This window comes from Rhinolophus sinicus, chromosome 5 (assembly GCF_057876585.1).
Source record: "Rhinolophus sinicus isolate RSI-liver-muscle chromosome 5, RSI-T2T, whole genome shotgun sequence".
In the NCBI taxonomy this organism is placed as follows: Eukaryota; Metazoa; Chordata; class Mammalia; order Chiroptera; family Rhinolophidae; genus Rhinolophus; species Rhinolophus sinicus.
In genome coordinates this window covers 51,865,684-51,885,187 of record NC_142505.1, presented here as the reverse complement: position 1 = coordinate 51,885,187, position 19,504 = coordinate 51,865,684, and the positions used below count along the sequence as shown (strand labels likewise).

Here is a 19,504-nt window from a genome sequence, read left to right as displayed (position 1 = left end):
TTTTAAAATTAGCCATTCTTACTAAAGCTACAGTAATCAAGACAGTGTGGTATTGGTATAAAGATAGACATGTAGATCAATGGAATAGAATTGAGTGTCCAGAAAGAAACCGTAACATTATGGTCAGCTGATTTTTTTCAACAAAGATGCCAAGGAAATTCAGTGGAGAAAGAACAGCGTTTTCAACAAATGGTACTGGAACACACACACACACACACACACACACACACACACACACAAAAAAAAATGAACTTGGATCCATACCTCTCACCACATACAGAATTTAAATGGATCATAGATCTAAGTGTATAATCTAAAATAGGAGAAAATCTTTGCTAGCATCAATGTAAAATCTACCACTTTGGAAAATAGTTGGACAGTTTCTTAAAAGGTTAAACACAGACTTAACCATTCAACCCAGCAATTCCACTCTAGGTTTCTATCAAGAAATGAATATGTATATTCATCCAAAGACTTGTATATGAATGTTCATGGCAGGATTATTCATAGTAGCCCCAAACTGGAAACAATCCAAATGTACATCAACTGATGAATGGATAAACCAAATATAATATATTCATGTAACATAATGGAAGACTATCCAGCAATAAAAAGGAATGAATTCCTGTTACATACTACACATGGATGAACCACAAACACATCATTAAGTGAAAGAAGCCAGACAGAAGACTGCATAATATATGGTCCCATTTATATGAAATTTTCAGAAATTACAAATTTATAGAGAAAACAAATCAGTGGTTGCCTGCACTGGAGGTGGGAGTGGACATTGACTGCATATGAACCCAAGGGAACCTTTTGCAATGATGGAAATGTTTTAGAGCTGTATCTTGGTAATGGTTGCATAACTATAAATTTCCTAAAAAATAATTGAACTTTATACTTTAAAATGGTGAATTTTAGAGTATGTAAATTATACCTACATAAAGTTGTCTTAAAAAGATATATGTTGTATTAGAGCTTAATGAGGAACGGCAGAACAAATAGATTATATATATCCCCTATATGTATTCGTGTGCGTGTGTATTTATTACAAGGAATTTGCTTACGCAATTGTGGGGGCTGGTTAGGTAAATCCAAGGTCTGTAGGGCAGGCTGTCAGGAAGGGAAAATCCAGAGAGGGGAGAGTAATTATAGTTAGCCGCTGTTTGGAGTCTGACTCAGGGCATGCCGAAGCCTTCTTTTTAAAAGGACTTGCACTGATTGATATGTCAGAGAACTGTCACATACTTATATTATACAAGTATTTTGATTGAGTCAGGCGACCCAGATAATTTCCCTAGATTAATGTCAGTTTATTAGGGACTTGACTTATGTCTGTGAAATTTCTTCACAGCAGCACTGGATTAGTGTTTGATTAAATAACTGGGAGAAGATGCATGTATAACATAAAAGACTGCTGTTCTGTTAGTTTTTGTAGAGATATATCAGAGAACTGTCACATACTTATACAAGTATTTTGTTTTCTACAGAAAGATAGTTGCTGCTACAAGTATATTTAATTTGTTTATTCCCTCACACACAATAATGTAGGGTGTACTCTCAGTAAAAAAATTCTTTATATGGTGACTAGCACATACAAGATGCTCAAATACTTGTTGAATGAATAAGCCACCAATACACCACCAGGACTTATTCATCCTCCCATTTTATTTAAGCACATAGTATTTAGGCTATTATCGTTTAGATGGGAGTATCCATTCGGCAGCCTCAACTAGCAAAGTTTCACATTTCTCTCTCCCAAGCATACTCATAACATTTACACACCTTAACCTTTTTTGCCAAGGATTTCCTGGAAGAAAAGTGCTGTTATAAACAAATACCAAATATAGAAACAAGATAAATTATGTTGTTGATTAGTTACAATATTTATAGGGAAGCCACTGTGGGGACACTTGAAATCTTGATACTCCTTTGACAGAGTGTTTACATAAATCTATCTTCCAACAGATCCAAATATCCAGTCCTGCAGTTTTCCACGATTTGAAGATCCTGATTCCTTGGACCCTTTCCAAGGGAAGGCAGTTAGGTAAAAAAAAATCTCACCCAACCTCCATTTACTTGAGTAAAGAATTGTTGTGACAGGTACTTCTAATCTGTCGCAGCTCAGCAACTGCCTCTCAGGCAACCTTTACCCAGTCTCGTCAACTGCGACCGCGACAGTTTCTATGGCGACAGCTTAGTATCTACGCGACAGGCGACGTCCCAGCTTGGCCGAGAGTCGGTGGGGTTCTAGAGGTTTCACTCCTCGTTTTCCTTCTTCCTTTCATCAGAGGAGAAGCTCAAAACGTTTCCCTCTTACCTGTGCAGCCGGGAAGTAGTGAAACACAGACAGGTACTTCCTTGTCCCGCGTTTCTCTTCACCCCCTCCCAGGCCAGGAGATCATGAGTTGGGTGCCAGCAGAAATACCTTCTTTTTCAAGGCAGGTGTCTTCAATTCTGTGGGCATCCGCGGGAAATGCAGTTGGTATCACAGATAATTGTTCAGCATTTGCATGACATTTTAGATTTTTTATGCATTAAGTATGCCTATTTTGGCTTGATTATGGATATTACTTTCTTGGAAGGTAGCAAGACTAAGATATGATATTGATGTTTAAATATTAATGATATTAAGCTGATTTGTGGGGAGAGGGATTATACCTCAACAACTGGGTCTTTTGTTTTTGTGATTTGTGTCTTAGGGAAATTTTGAACTCAGAATTTTAAAATTGTAGGGAATTTAGAGAGCATCTAATCTAGTTCCTTAATTTCATCCTTCAGGAAACTGAAGCCCTAACATGGAAGTGACTGGCTTCATTTTTCTGTAGCAAGTGGGTGGTAGATCTCTAACAGGAATCCCTGCCCATTTATTTCAACAGCCATTCTTTAGACTAATGCCATACTTGGGAGGAAGATCTAAACAGGCCTAGCATCTTTGGTATTGATATATAAGATATGTTATGAATATACTGAAGCTATCTTTCACAATAATGGCTTTATGGACTTTTTCTCCTTAGAGTATAGAGTATATTAATCTTTAGGGGACCAAGATGTCAGATCCAAACAAAGCTGCCATTGCAGCAGAAAAGGAGGCTTTGAACTTGAAGTTACCTTCCATTGTTGGCCCCCCTGAAAACATAGGTGTTGACACATCAACACAAAGTAAGCTGCTGAATTACAGAAGATCCAAGGAGCAGAAGAAGACAATCAATCAGTTAGTGTAAGTAGCATATTAGTAAATAATTCTTATTTGGAATTCAAGTAAAATGATTAGTGTTCATATTCTCATAAAAAGCTTTAACTCAAATGCCATCTTAAAGCTCAATTAGGAAAACAATTGAAAAAGTAATAATGATAATAAATGACATATAGAAGTTGCAAAATAATGTATACACATGTTAAGAAAGGAAAACTGTGTTAATACTATAATACTCAATATATACCAACAACAAAAGATGAATGCAAGTCACATTTGACTTCTGCAATTACAAGAGGTGCTCAAAGTGGTTACCATCAGCGTCCAGACACGTCTGATTACAGCAAACTATTCCTTGAGCAACGTTGACCGAAGTGTCCACTTGTATGCATTTTTTTGGCACCTCTGGTATATTCCTTATGCTAATCAGTGTCTACTCTAAGCATTATTTTGATCACTTCACCTAAACTTCTCACAACAACCCTATAAGATGGGCACTATTGTTATCTCTATTTTATAGATGAGTAAAGTGAGGTACAGAGAAGTTAAGTAACTTGCCCAAAGTCACACAGCTGGGGTTTGGACCCCAGCAGTCTGGTTCTAGAATTCATATACTTTAAGCACCACACTATTCTTCCACTCAGTGTATTATAACCATATTGGTCCCTGAAAGTAAAACCAAGTAATTGGGACTCTATGAATAGCATTGCATTTGAATAGCATTGCAAATACTTAATAAAATATCTTGAAACTACTTGTACTTAAATTTTTTTTATATTCAAAAGAAAATATAGTCCAACATCCTGCTCTCCCACCTCCAATTTAGTGGAAATTAAAACAAATTTAGGTGCTAGCTACCAAAGGCTGTGATAAAGATGGTTCAGTTCATTTCAGCAGTTACTGGGAGTTTCCTAGGTACCTGACTCTGCTCAGCTCTGGGGATAAAGAAGAAGAAAAATACATTGATCTCATCTCTACTATTCTAACCTAACACTCAACTATGGAATGGGAAATTTCTCTCTGGTGGATTTCTGCTTCTCTTTCTACATTCTCTTTCCCTTCTTGGTTTGCCTCATTTATACATTTTTTTGCAACTGACTTAAGTTTTAGTATCTGTTGCATTGTTAACGATCATATTGTTGCTAATTAAATTTTTGCAAATTTTACTTTCCTTACAATTAAACAGGTCTGTTGATTATATAACTTCTTTAGATTTACATTTTATTAGTTTATCAATCATTTAATCATATTTAAATTCAAATTTATGAGCTATATTAACTAATGTCAGTATATGTATTATTAAAGATCCTTTACTCACTTCATTTCTAAGACTACTCAATGTTTCAGTAGACTTAGAGAGTAAAGATGGGGTTTCCTTAGGAGTTACATGTTGTTCTTACTCTAAAACCTTTCATTTTCTCACATTGTCATGTTGAACTATTTGCAGTTCCATGAATATATTTTTCACAGTTTAGTAAAAGATAAATTTCACAATTGCTCCCTGCAGTTTCCTTCACTGGAAGGTATTTTTGTCTTAATCTTTCTACTAGTACTTTAAGGCTTAGTCTCCACATCACCTCCTCTGGAAAGCCTTCTCTTAATCCCCTTCGTGCGTCTTTAACTCTTTCTACGTATTTCTCATATCAGTTTATTTAGCAGACATTAAGTACCTAATGGTACATAGACGCTGTGCTTGTTACTGGGGAGACAATAGAGAACACAACACAGAGGACTGTGTCTTTAGAGAAGCTTATATGCTAATGGGAGGAGACAGACAGTAGATATATTTTTTAAAAAGTATATTGGCCTTTTAGATAATGATAGGTACTGTGAAGACAGAAGATAGTGGGATAGAGAGTGACAGGAAAGGTGTTCCTAGGGGCGTCGCAGGAAAGTCCTGTGGAGATGATATTAAAGTAGAAAATCTAAACAATCAAAAACTTGTCATTTAAATAAACATGGGGATAGCACTCTAGCAAAGGGAATAGCAAGCATGAAAGCCCTGAAATATGAATGCTTTTAGTGTGTTCTAGGAATTGGCGAAGGCCAATGTCACTAGAGTATCAGGGGCCATGGGAAGAGTGGTATCAGGTGAAGATGGAGAGAAAGGTAGGGGCAGATTGTGAAAGGCCACGATAAGGAATTCAGATTCCGTTTTAAGTGCAATGGAAGCCATTGAAATGTTTTAATCTGGGAAGAGACATGAAATCCAACTTACACTTAAAACATATCACTCTGGCTATTAAAAATAGACTGAGGTGGAGGGGAAAGGGCAAGAATAAAAGGAAACAAGGAGACCAGATAGGATGCTACTACATGTAGTTGATGAGAGCTTATGGTGGTTTGGAGATAAGTCTGGAGGCAATGGAGGAGGAGAGAAGTCGATTCACAGGGTATTTACGAGTATGTTTTGGCTCCCAAATCAATAGGACTTACCATTGGATTGCCTTTGGTAACAAGGTGGATAGTAGTGTTTATATTTATAGAGAATTGGAAGTTCAGGAGATGATGGGGCGGAGAGGTTGAAAGCAATAATTCTTTTTTGGAGTTGAGGTGCTATGTGACATCTAAGGGGAAATATGTTAAGTAGGCAATTGGATGTATAAGAGACAAGGCATAGGCTAGAGATACCAATTTGGGAGTCAACAGGATATAGATGATTTTTAGAGGAAATAGTTGAAATCAGATAGCGAGAGAGAGAGAGAGAGAGAGAGGGAGAGAGAGACAGAAATATGAGAATTGAGAAGAGAAAGCCCAGGACTAAGCGTTTAAGAATTATGATATTTAGATGTTGGGTAGAGTAGGGCCAACCAGCAAATGGACTGGAGAAGTGCCTCCAGTGAGGTAGGAGGAAAAGCAGAAGAGCAGGATGTCATAAGTAGAGAGAGCAGAGTATGTTATAACACGACGTATTATTATTTATTTTCTTAGTTGTTGTTCTCTTCTAATTTACTTTGACATACTTAAGAACAGAGATCTCAACACAGAACAGTGTCTGGCATGTTGTTGTTGGTGAATGAATGAATTTTCTTTTTTTTTTTTTTTTTAAGATTTTATTGGGGAAGGGAAACAGGACTTTATTGGGGAATAATTGGGGAATAATGTGTACTTCCAGGACTTTCTTTTCTCAAGTCAAGTTGTTGTCCTTTCAATCTTAGCTGTGGAGGGCGCAGCCCAGCTCCTGGTTATTAGTTGCCATTGTTAGTTGCAGTTGTTAGTTGCAGGGGGCAGAGCCCACCATCCATTGCGGTAGTCCAGGAGTCCAACCAGCAACCTTGTGGTTGAGAGTCCACTGGCCCACGTGGGAATCGAACCGGCAGCCTTCGGAGTCAGGAGCACAGAGCTCCAACCTCCTGAGCCACCAGGCTGACCCCTATGAATGAATTTTTGAGGAGGAACTTTACCTGTATTGTGCTTTGCACAGATCTGTAAGTTGTACCCCCCTCATTTAGGTGCTTAATAAAAAATACTGCCTCAAAATAGTAACCTGAAGCAGAGTACTGTATTAATCCTGAGATTAGAATTGCCATGTGTTTTATTTGGGAAAAATGCATTTGGAATGAAAAGTTTTTATACCAGAAACACATTTTTCTGGATGACCATGGATTTTGTGATTCTCCATTCCTTGCTTACCTCTACCTGTTAGACACTAGGAATGTAGTCTTCCCTCTTTCAAAGGTGGGGTGAAGTCTGTGGATAAAGAGAGTTCCAGAGGTGAGGTAAGATGTACAGTATTGAATGGTAGGCTGAACTGGGCTCCCTGCTGGGACCAGTTCCTGGGAACAGTTGGCTGAACCAAAATCATTTTGTAGCTTTCCAGAATCCCAGGAATGATCTACTTCTTCCTTGGCCAGTTGTCTCCCTCTTGATTCAGACTAGCTTTTCTCTCCTTCATTGCATGTAGTCTATCACACAGTCCTTTGAAATTATCCAGTTTTGGTTTATTTCTTTGTTTTTGATTGTTAAAACACAAAGCAAAATGGAGTTGAAAAGGCTCTCTCTTATTCTTCCCAGCTGTTTTCACTTATAGCCATAGGAAAAAACACACTCCAGGAAATTGTTGCTATTCCAAGGGGTAGCATTTATACATAAAGAGCTCAGAGAAATTAGGCATATTTATGTTGGGATAATTACAGTGCAAGCCAGCGAGTACCAACTATCATACGAAAGTATAAGGCAAATTCCTTGAAAGTGTAGATCCCTGAGAGCTAGGCTGTTTGGGTCAGAATGATGGATGAAGGGAAGTCTGACCTTGGGTTTGATGGTTAAATAAAATAGGGAGGAGGATATTCCAGGCCCATTTTCTACTTCATGTGAAAAAGCCTTTGGAATTTTAGTTTGGTCAGGTTCAGTAAATGAAGCTACTCAAAAAAGTTTATTAATTCAGTCTTATGCTGCTTTAATAAATGTAAACTGTCTGGAATGTGGGAGAAAAAAATTTCACTGCACACTGGTCAAACAACATCTGGCATTCTGGGATCACATTTTAAGAGAGATGTTGATAAACCATAATAGCTACAGAGGAGAGTGAGGAATTTTGAAACTACCTCATTTGAAGGAAGCTGATTCACTTAATTGGTGAGAGTATAGACTCTGGCATCAAAAAGGCCTGAGTTCATATCCCATCTCTGCAGATTATTAGCCATGTGAAATTTTCAAGTCAGGTAACTTTACTTCATCTTACTCCATCTGTAAGATAGAGATAAGATTAATGCTTTTAAGACCTTAAGCTAATACCTAGAACATAATAAATTCACCATAAATGGTAACTTTTATTGACAGGAATAGTTGAAGGAACTGAATAGGTATCATTAAGTTTTAGAAGGGTAACACAGAAGAAAAATATGACTCTTTGTATATAACTCCAGAAGATAGACATTACAAGGATACAACTCAACATAAGAAATTTGTTTCTAAGAATATGAGCTAGCTGACAATAAATTGGGCTACCTCAGAAAGAGATGAATGCTATCCCCCCTCACTGTACAACTTGATATTTTTGAGAATATTCATGCATCAAATAAGATACTGAACTAGACAGGCAAGATCTTTTCCAAATCCACTATTCTGATCACTCATTCCACAGATATTTATTGACCTTGATGGATACTATCTACGAGATGTGATAAAAAAAAAATACGGTGAATGTTTAAATAAAAAAAAATTATTACAGTAAAAGATATATTGCCATTAATCCCTCTCAGAATATTCCCCCTCGTGTCAAACACATCCCATCTTTCTTGCCACTTTCTGAAGCTGTTCTGGAAGTCCTCTTTTGTGAGTGTCTTTAGTTGCGTTGTCATGGCTGCCTCAATGTCCTGAAGCAATTCAAAACGTTTACCTTTCATGGTCATTTTGACTTTGGGGAAGAGCCAGAAGTCACACGGTGCGAGATCCAGTGAAAAAGGTGGATGAGGACACACCTTAATGTTTTTATTTGACAGAAATTGCCGTACCAGAAGCAATGTGTGACACAGAGCATTTCCATTGCGATCACAAAATATAGTGAATGCTGCTGCCAAGTGCCATCCAGCGAAAAGGCAGGGATCTTCGATACAAGTGGCATATTGAACCTTAGTAACTGTGTGTGACAAATTTCAACTTGTTTGGTGCAGTCAGTCAGGCATGAGCTATGGTTGAGAGAAGGTGTGTTTTAAAGTGTGCCATAAATCATCCTCCATCATGACAACACTTCATGTCACACATCGCTTCTGGTACAGCAATTTCTGTCAAATAAAAACACTACAGTGTGTCCTCATCCACCTTATTCACCAATGTGACACCATGCAACTTCTGGCTCTTCTCCAAAGTCAAATGACTCAGGACATTGAGGTAACCATGACAGGGCAACTAAAGACACTCACGAAAGAGGATTTCCAGAATTGCTTCAGAAAGTGGCAAGAATGATGGGATAAGTGTGTTTGAAGCAAGGGGGAGTATTTTGAGGTGGATTAATGGCAATGTGTTTTTTACTGTAATAATTTTTTTTTATCTGAACATTCACTGTAGTTTTTGGTCACACCTCCTAAGTGGTGTAGATAAAGCAGTGAGAAAAGTAGACGTGGTCCTTGTCTTTATGGAGTTGACCAGTCTATGCTTTTATGGTTCCAATGGCCTTCCTTTCCTCAAAATTACTTTTGGTTCTCCTCTTGCCTCTCTGACCATCTTTTCTTTGCCTCTGTCAGTTGTTCTTTCTCATCCTTGTCATGTTTGGCATCCTCCAATCTTCTTTCTCAAGTTTTTTTTGTTTTGTTTTGTTTTTTTTTTTTACTTGTATTCTCTCTGCATTGACCGTCTCTTTCACTGTATTTAACTTTTACAAATTGGTAGATTTGTCTTCCTAAAAATGTTCCCATGCTCAAAAACTCTCAGTGACTCTCCACTGTCTATTGAATGAAAAAGCTTGCTATCTGAGGCCCTTAGCTGGATGTTCCAATCCAATTCTCCAATCTTATCTCCATCTGGTCTGGTAACCTCTGGGTAGATTAGATAATTCCCTATCCTGTTTTTTTTCCTTTGATCATTCCCTTGCCTTCCTGTTTCTCAGGGTCTTTGATTTTTAGATACATCTACCCAGGAAAATCACATCTCTACCTGCAATCTTATTCTGTATTTAAAGCTCACTCCGCATGCTAATTGTTCATGTAGCCTTTACAGATATCTCCAGGCGGAAGTGAACTTGTCCCTCCCATGAACCATCAGGGCCCCATGCCTTTCATATGGCACTCTTTTTTTTTTTTTTTTATCTTCTCACCCTTTCAGTTTATAAATTCCTTGAGATTTATTGCTATTATATTTCAATAAAACCTAGTAGAGTGTCTTGCATAATATAAGCATTCAATAAGTATTTGGTGACAGATAATGGATTATATGATGACATAATTTTATTTAAAGATGAACTTCTATTTTATGGATGATAAATTCATACAATCAAAACTATTGGGCACCTGCTATATGCCAGGTTCTGTACTGGGCATTGAGGATAAGATAATGAATCAAACAGTTTACAACATGTAATATAACAAATGGTCATAAGTGCTATGAAGCAAGGTAAGTGAGGATAAAGGAATAGATAGTGAAGAAAGTGCTACTTAATATAAGGGGTAAGGGAAGGCTTCTCTGAAAGGGTGGTGTTGAACAGAGATAATATATATAAGGACCCATAATGCATCAAATTTTTTTGTAATTGGAAAAAAATTTGATTTTATTTTTAGCCTCATCCTTTTACATTACACATGAAGAATTTGAAAATTAAGGTCTCATTGATAATGGCTATTGGGATTTGTTTCTCATAAAAAAATTCAGTAAGATAAAGAACTCCTGACTATCTTTTCTTTAAGTATAGTTGAAAAAAATGTTCAAATTGTAATGTTTTAATAATATATGAGTGGTATCTTCAAGAGAGTCATACATTTTTCTAACTACATATTTCAGAATCGATGGAGCTAAAAGAAATTTAGACAGAACACTGGGTAAAAGAATACATTCATCACCAGAGCCAGCTTATCCTCCAACTGTAAGTTTACGTTTTCCCTTTAAGAAGTTTATCCTTATTCTGTTTTAATTCTTAATTATTTTAAGTCAATTTTAATATAACTAATATTTTAAAAGAATAATACATAAATTTTAAAGTATTTATATTTTAATTTTAAAAATTTAAATTACTTAAAAATTTCCCTCTTTGATTTAATTATGTCTTGTTTGTTTGCTTTTGACAGATGACCAGTGAAATTAAAAAGAAAGGAGTGAGTTCAATTTTTTATATTTATTGTTTTGAAAATATTCAAAGAAATGATTACAAAGTAGCTCCTTCTGAGACCACCTGCTAAGTGCCATTATAGAAAAGAGAGAAATTTAGAAACTGAGATTTTAATTTTTTCTGCCTAAAGGAAGAAGAATGTCATGGATGACAATATGGATTTTAAGAATTATATTGTTGCCATTTGTTATTTGAGGATTAGTTGTAGATAGTTCTTATTTGAAATAACTGAAAGGAGAAATTCAAAGTGACAACTATAAAGGAAATGCATCTCCCTTTTCATTGTTCTAATGTTGATATAATGATGATTATTTATTGAGAATCTATTGTGTGCTAGTCACATGCTAGATGCCAGAGATTTAAAAAAAAGATACTGCATGAGTCACAACATGGAACTAGGATATGAAACATTTCTGTAACAGCAAGGAATATGGAAACTCATGGAGCTAGTTACACAGAAGAAGAATGTATACAACATGTTCCCAGACATGGGTACAGAATTTCTAAGTCCCTTAAAATTCCCTTTGGGGATAGAGGACTCAGGGTGCCTCCGTATGGGTTGAGGATCTTTGGAGGAACCTCATTTTGCTTAAAAATACTCTTCCTCCTCTTCCCTCTGCCTTTCAACTTTTCTGGAGACTTTGGCTGTGGATTTTCCTCTTTACTAAGAGGAAGAACAGATATAAAAGAATCTCAAAACATTCATAAATATCTACTGTGAAGCTGGTTGAATTGCAAGACATATTTGTGTTTGTGTTTAGCATACTTGCTCCTCCTCCACAGTTCTTACCTTCTAGTGTTTTAGGTAGTTGGGCATAAAAACCCACTGCTCCTGGCAATCTAGCTTCTAGGAACTCCACCACTTCATCATTGTAACCAGGGACCAATACTCGCCAAATCCTAAGGATATTCTTTCAATACTTCTCTCACTGTGCCTCCAGTTAACTTTTTAAAAACTGTTTTACTTTTAAATAATTGGACACATGGATCAGTGGGATAGAACAGATGACCCATTAGACCCACACAATACAATCAACTGATTTTTGACAAAGGTGCAAAAATCAATTCAATGGAGGAAGGACAGTCTTTTCAACAAATAGAGTGGAACAATAGGACATCCATAAAGAAACAAAACAAATAAACAACAACAAAAAAATCCCAAACCTCAGCCTAAACCTCTCACTTTGTACAAAAATTACTGAAAAAATGATCATAGATTTAAATGTAAATTGTAAAACTCTTTGAAACTTTTGAAGAAAACACCGGAGAAATGTAAAACTATAGAAAATTTAGAAGAAAACTGAGGGCTGGGCAAAGAATTCTTAGATATGACACAAAAAGTACAATCCATAAAAGATTAAAAACTGTTGCTCAGTGAAAGATCCTGTTAAGAGGATGAAAAGAAAAGCTATACACTGGAAGAAAATATTCACAAATCACATATCCAGCAAAAGATTTGTATGTAGGATTTATAAAGAACTCTCAAAATTCGACATTATAAAAACAAACCAATAAGAAAATGGATGCGACATGAATAGACATTTTATAAAGAGGGTATATGGATGGTAAATAAACACAAGAAAGATGTTTAACATCATTGATGGGAAATGCAAATTAAAACATGATGAATTATCACTACCTATGCATTAGAATGGCTAAAATTATATTTATTCTTCTGGTTCTGTTATTTCTCTGTCATCTTTATGGGTTTCTCTTCCCTGCCTGACTTGAGGCCCACTGTTTTCTTTCCTTTCCTGGATGAGTCTCTCTTTTTCTGATTTCAACTACCTTCCATATATTGATGACTCACAGAGATTTTTATGCACAAATACCTTAAATTCAACATGTCAAAAATTGAACTCATCATTTTTCTCCAAAAGACTTCTCTTCCCCCTTATTCCCTATCGTAGTTGTTATCACCATTCAGTCACTCATGCTTAACACTTCTCTTTTCCCCTCCCCAGTTACCCGTGTGCCATACAATTAGTCCCCAAGTGCTGTGAATACTTCTCCAATCAGTCCTCTTTTTGTCATAGCCTTAGATTACGCCTTCATTTCTTGCCTTGACTGAAATAGCCGTCAATAGCTTTCCATAACCTATAAAATTAAAACTTAATATGGCATGCAAGGCTAGCCTCTTCTCTCGCCATTCACTGTATCATACTTTATGCTTCACTGACATGGACTTGCTTATTAATCATTGAGGAAATACGGCATTTCTCACCTTGCTGCTTTTGCCTGGCATATCCGCTCACCATCCATGTTTTCTTTTACCTGACTGTCTCTAATTCAGCTCACTCATCACCTCTAGGAAGCCTTTCTCCATTCCTATGGGTTTGGGTAGATGGCTTCTTTTTTGCTCCCATTATACTCTGTCCATTTTTATTAATTTACTTAGCCCTTTGTATTAGGTATTCTGTTCATATTTTTACAGTATGTATAAAAATGGTCTATTTCTTAGTCTTGAGGCTAGGACTTGCTTCTTAATCATCTTTGTATCTATAAAAATTAAGGTGTTGAGCACCAGTAGTGGTGCTCAATAAATACTTGGTGAATAAATAAATATAAACATTTATGTTCAGTATAATATAACAGGTGTTATTATGGAAGTATGAAGAGATGATAGTGAAGGCATAAAATAGGAAGTTTTCATAAAGGCTTTTAAAGAACATGGTTTCATTCAGAAAAGATGGATATCTTTTTTAAATTTTTTATTGGGGAATATAGGGAAACAGTGTATTTCTTCAGAGACCATCAGCTCCAAGTCGTTGTCCTTCAATCTGGACTAGATCAGCTCCAAGTCCAGTCGCTGTTTTCGATCTTAGTTGCAGGGGGCGCAGCCCACCATCCCATACAGGAATTGAACTGGCAACCTTGTTAAGGGCTCGCGCTCTAACCAACTGAGCCATCCGGCTGCCCCAAGATGGATATCTTTTTGATAAAGGAAGAATATATACTTCAGTTCTAAGGGTCAAATGTATGTGTATATATATTTCTAATTGAGATATAATTAACATATAACAAATATACTTTTAGGAGGTGAAAGAGTTAAAACACAAAAAAGTATAAGTTAAGGACACATAATTAGAATAATGAATTTTAAACTTCCTGTCACTATACAGTCATATAATAATTTTATTCATGCTTAGTTTTTTTATATAATTATTTCAAAGCTTGACACTGACCTGCTTTATAGAACTGCTATAGATTTGGGGATTGAGAAAATATCTTCCTTGTCTGTAATTAACTCATTTATTCATGAGATACTTCATAAATGTTTACTTTGTACTTGGTCCTGTGTTGGATGCTAAAGATTGATGAACAAGACGGACATAGTTTTTGTGCAATGGAGCTTATATTCTAATGGGGAAAACATAGTAATCAAGTAAACAAACCAAATAATTGTGACAAGTACTATGAAGGAAATACAGGGTGATATGTTAGTGACTGGTGAGGGAGTGGAGGGCCATAGAAAGCAGGTGGTCAGAGAAGGCATCTCTTAGGTGGTGCCATTTTGGAGACCTGAATGGTAGAAAGGAGCCAACCATGGGAAGATCTGGAGTTGAGAATTTCCCAACAGAAGGAACAGCTAAGTTTAAAATCCCTGAAGGAGAAAACAATTTGGTATATTCCAGAAACTGAAAGAAGGCCAACGTGACTGAGCTTGTGGGAGGAAGTATAAAGCAAACTTGAAGAAAGCGTTGGGGCCAGATCACCAAGGCCTGTAGCTATAGTAAGGAGTTCAGATTTTATTCAAAGTGCAGTGAGAAGTCATTGGAGAATTCTACTCATGGGAATAATATAATTTGATTTACATTTTAATGATAAAAAGCCACTTGACAATGATGTGAGAAAAACCCCTTTGACATTTTAGGGAATGGATTATGGCCAGGGCAAGAGTAAATAACAGGAAGAACCAGTTAGTTGTAGAAGCAACAATTTAGATGAGAAATTATTGTAGTTTAAAATAGAAATAGAATAGTGATAGAAATAGAGCTATATGGAATTGGTAGATTCAGGATGCATTTTAGATGTTGAAATGATAGGACTTGCTGATAGATTAGACATGGAGGGTGAGGTAAAGAGGAAACAAGGATGGCTCTTAAGGTTTTTGCGTGATTTTATAGGGTAATTGATGATGTTTATGAAGATGGCTAAGACTGAAGAAGGAACAGATTTGGAGCTGAGGAGATCAAGAGGTCTTGTATAGCTATGCTGGAGAGTTCAGAAAGAGCTCAGTTCTAGAGATACAGACTTAGGACTCATCAACATATAGAGGGGACATTTATAGTCACGGGAGGAGGTGAGATCACCTCGGGAGAGAGGGAAGCGCAGGAGTGGGGAGGGCATCAGGTTCACTATTAGAAGTCAGTCCATTGATACAGTGAGGGATTGGGGACCATCAGAAGAGATGTTTTAGGCTCATCCTGTACTTTCCCTGTTCTAACCCTGGAATCAGTCATTTCTCCAAGAATTCCTGGCTCTCTTTAGTAGACAATGGTATTTAGAAACCATGAGTTGCATGCCAGGTGTTTTCTTTGACATTGAATGTCATTGCTTCTTGACTCAGTAGAAAGAACTAGGAAATTGTGTCTATCTATCCATCCATCTTTCTATCATTTATCTGTCTTAAAAATGATACGGATGCCTCCTATTCCAGTTCAACATCACAGGGTTCCTTCTAGTCTTTCCTTTTTCTGTATTTGTAGCTCCCTTCTCTGACAGCAAGAAACCTGGCTTTTATAAACCACAATTATTTACTTATTTTGTTAAATCCTAAAATACACATAAACAGTTGTAAAATTGCTGACTCACAACACTGTGAAAAACAAACCTATCCACTGTGGTTCAATATTTTTTTATAAGTGTTTGTACTTACTTTGAAGGTATATAGCAAAATACTGCGTTCAAAAGTTACAATTAGGTTCATTTCTTTCTGTTTGTTTTTAATTTTGAGTTTCTTCTGCCACCCCAATTCGTACTGATTTTCTTTTATTTTGGGGCATGTGAAACAATAGCATGGTTTAAAAGTCAAAACTATAACAAAACATGTACTCCCATTCCTTCCTTCTACCCTGTTCCCCCCCGAACCCCCTCGTACTTTCTACCCATTCCAACTCATTCCCTTTATATAAACAATCTCAGTAATTTCTGGTTTATTTTAACTGTGTTAATTTTTCATAAAGGAACCTATATGTTTTATTTCCCTTTTATCTTACACAAAATGCATCATACCATAAATATTTTGCATTTTATCCTAGAAATCACTCCATATCAGTTCATAGAGGTCTTCTTCATTCTTTTTTCTCCAACTTTGTTGAGATGTAATTGACATACGACATTAAATTTAAGGTGCACAATGTATTGATTTCATTTCCTCATTGTTTTCTTATTGCTACACAGAACACCAGTGTGTGGATGTATAATAATTTATTCAGCCATGCTCAAATGCTTCCCATATTTTGCTGCAATGAATAACCTTGTATATGTGTGTTTTCCTATTGTTGGCAGTGTGTTTTCAATTTCAAAAAGTGGGACTTCTGGGTCAATGTGCAGTTTGTTAGATTTGCAAAATTTCTCTCCATGAGGGCTGTGCCAGTTTGCCTTCCTACTCACAGGTTTTGAGAGTAGTTGCTTCCCCATTGTATCACCACAGAATGTGGGGGTCATAATTTTATTTTTTGTCAGGTGAAAAATGGTATTGCAGGGTACTTTAAATTTGCTTTCTCTAATTATAAGAGAGATTAAAAATCTTTTCATACATTGAAGGGCCATTTTAATAATATTTTTATTGTGAAATGCTGGTTCATCTTTTGCCTCTTTTCCTATTGGTTTTTGTTCTTATTTTCCCCTAACTTAAAAAAATTGAAAAATACACATAGCATAAAATTTATCATCTTAAACATTTTAAAGTGTACGGTTTAGTGGTGTTATGTATTTGCACATTGTTGTGCAACCAATCTCCAGAACTTCTTCATCTTGCAAAACTGAATCTTAAACTCATTAAATAATAACCTCCCTTTCCCTTCTCCCTCGGTCCCAGGCAACTACCATTCTATTTTCTGTTTCTATGAATTTGATTACTCTAGATACTTCATATAAATGGAATCTTATACTATCTTGTAGCGTAATGTACTCAAGTTTCATCTATCCCCTAAAATTTTAAGCATTCTTTACACTTTGAGATATATGTTACAAATATTTTCTCCCAGGTTGTCAGTTGTCTTTTGACCTTTATATTATGACTTTTGCCATGCAAACATTTTTATTTTTATGCAGTCAGAATTTGTCAATCATTTTTTTCTATTTGTACATGGAATTTGAAACATAGAAAGTTTTTAGAGACACTCAAGTTATAGAATAATTAATTTTTTTCTAGTCTTTGATAGTTTCATTGTTTAACTTACATTCCTGAACTATTTGGTATTTATTCTTATGTATAGTGGAAGGTATTGATTAAATTTTTCTTTTCTTTTTCCAAATGACTAATGAGTTGTCCCAGAACTATTCATTAAAACCTTTATCTTTGGGCTGGCCTGGTGGCTCAGGCGGTTAGAGCTCCATGCTCCTAATTCCGAAGGCTGCCGGTTCGATTCCCACATGGCCCAGTGGGCTCTCAACCACAAGGTTGCCAGTTCAATTCCTCGAGTCCCACAAGGGATGGTGGGCTCCGCCCCCTGCAACTAAGATTGAACACAGCACCTTGAGCTGAGCTGCCTCCCGGATGGCTCAGTTGGTTGGAGCGCGAGCTGTCAACCACAAGGTTACCAGTTCGATTCCTCGACTCCCGCAAGGGATGGTGGGCTGTGCCCCTGCAACTAGAAAACGGCAACTGGACCTGGAGCTGAGCTGCGCCCTCCACGACTAAGACTGAAAGGACAACTTGAAGCTGAACGGCACCCTCCACAACTAAGATTGAAAGGACAACAACTTGACTTTAAAAAAAGTTCTGGCAGTACACACTGTTCCCCAATAAAGTCCTGTTCCCTTTCCCCAATAAAACCTTAAAAAAAAAATAAACCTTCATTTTTGCTTTAGTGATTTGAGATGCCACATTTGTCAAGTACATAGACATTTTCCTATGTATTAGATCTATTCTGGACTTTCTATTTTTTTCTACTGATCTGTTTATTCATGCACTCATACCACACTGTTCTAATTAGGGAAGCTTTATAATATATATATTGTTTTTACCTATTTTTTTTTCTTTATTGGGGAATATTGGGGAAAAGTGTTTCTCCAGGGCCCAGCAGCTCCAAGTTGTTGTCCTTCAATCTAGTTGTGGAGGGCGCAGCTCAGCTCCAAGTCCAGTCACTGTTTTCAATCTTAGTTGCAGAGGGTACAGCCCACCAACCTATGCAGGAATTGAACCGACAACCTTGTTATTGAGAGCTCGTGCTCTAACCAACTGAGCCATCTGGCCGCCCCTCTGGCAGCTCAGCAGCAGCTCATTGTCTTCAGTCTAGTTGTGGAGGGTGCAGCTCATTGGCCCACGTGGGAATCAAACTGGCAACCCTGTTGTTCAGAGCTTGTGCTCTAACCAACTGAGCCATCCGGCTGCCCCCATAGTATATTTTAATGTCTTCTAGGGCTAGTCCTCCCTTGTAGATTTTTCTTTCTCAGGGATTTCTTGGCTATTCTCACATATTTATTTTTCCACATGAACTTTATGCTCACCTTGTCTAGTTCCATGAAAACATACATAGATGTTTTTATTAGCATTGCATTAAATTAATTTTGGTACAAACTGAAATTTTCATGATGTAAAAATGTCTTTACCGAGATCAAGTGTTATCTTTTCCATTTGTTCATGTCTATTTTTTTGAACTACTCATTGTTATAGAATTTATGAAATTATATTGTATTGCTTTGTACAAGAATATAATCTCCAAGAGAGCAGGGCTCTTTGTTTTGTTTATTACTATGTCCTCAGCATTTGGAACAATGTCTGAATATATAGTGAATTAATGAATATTGTTGAATGAAGGAAGTTAGAAAAAGGATCTTTGTTTTGCCTTGAGAAAGTGAAAAGTATATTAAGAACATTAATTAGGTGAGAACTCATAAATAAACAATAATATAAAATGGTATTTTTGTAGATAGTACTTTTGGGTAAAATGTTTTTATTATGAAAATATGTTATTTTGCAGGATATTTTTATTTTGAAAAAATGTCCTGAGAAGACAGAGCTCAGGAGTTACATTGAAATATACACCATTTTAGAACATTTAATTTTTTCTTATTACATTCTCAGTTCAACTATATTTACATGAAGCAATGTGTAGAAAGTAGTCCTATAGTACCTATTCAGCAGGAATGGCTGGATCATATGTTAATGCTGATACCTGAGCCTTTAAAGGAAGGGAAAGAAAGAGAAGAACTTGTTGAAAGTCTCATAAATGAGGTATCAAGTGACTTTGAAAAAAGCATGAGGAGATATATGGGTAAGTAGCATATAACACATGCCAAGCTTCTTTTACCTTTGCTCCCTTGCCCCTCCTAATCAAAGGTAATGAATGTTATATATTTAGTTATATGTATTTCTA

The 19,504-nt window shown here is 36.4% G+C and overlaps 1 protein-coding gene across 1 annotated transcript in view; it reads left to right on the top strand.

The window, feature by feature from the left end:
* Positions 1-2,167: 2,167 nt before the first annotated feature.
* DNAH12 (dynein axonemal heavy chain 12) overlaps positions 2,168-19,504 on the top strand; it is a 192,536-nt gene continuing 175,199 nt past the window's right edge. Inside the window, exons 1-5 of the mRNA XM_074313144.2 lie at positions 2,168-2,356; positions 3,021-3,223; positions 10,634-10,715; positions 10,918-10,944; positions 19,213-19,402. Coding sequence (XP_074169245.2) covers positions 3,054-3,223; positions 10,634-10,715; positions 10,918-10,944; positions 19,213-19,402 — 469 coding nt within the window. The 5' untranslated portion in view covers positions 2,168-2,356; positions 3,021-3,053. The remainder of the gene's footprint in view (positions 2,357-3,020; positions 3,224-10,633; positions 10,716-10,917; positions 10,945-19,212; positions 19,403-19,504) is intronic.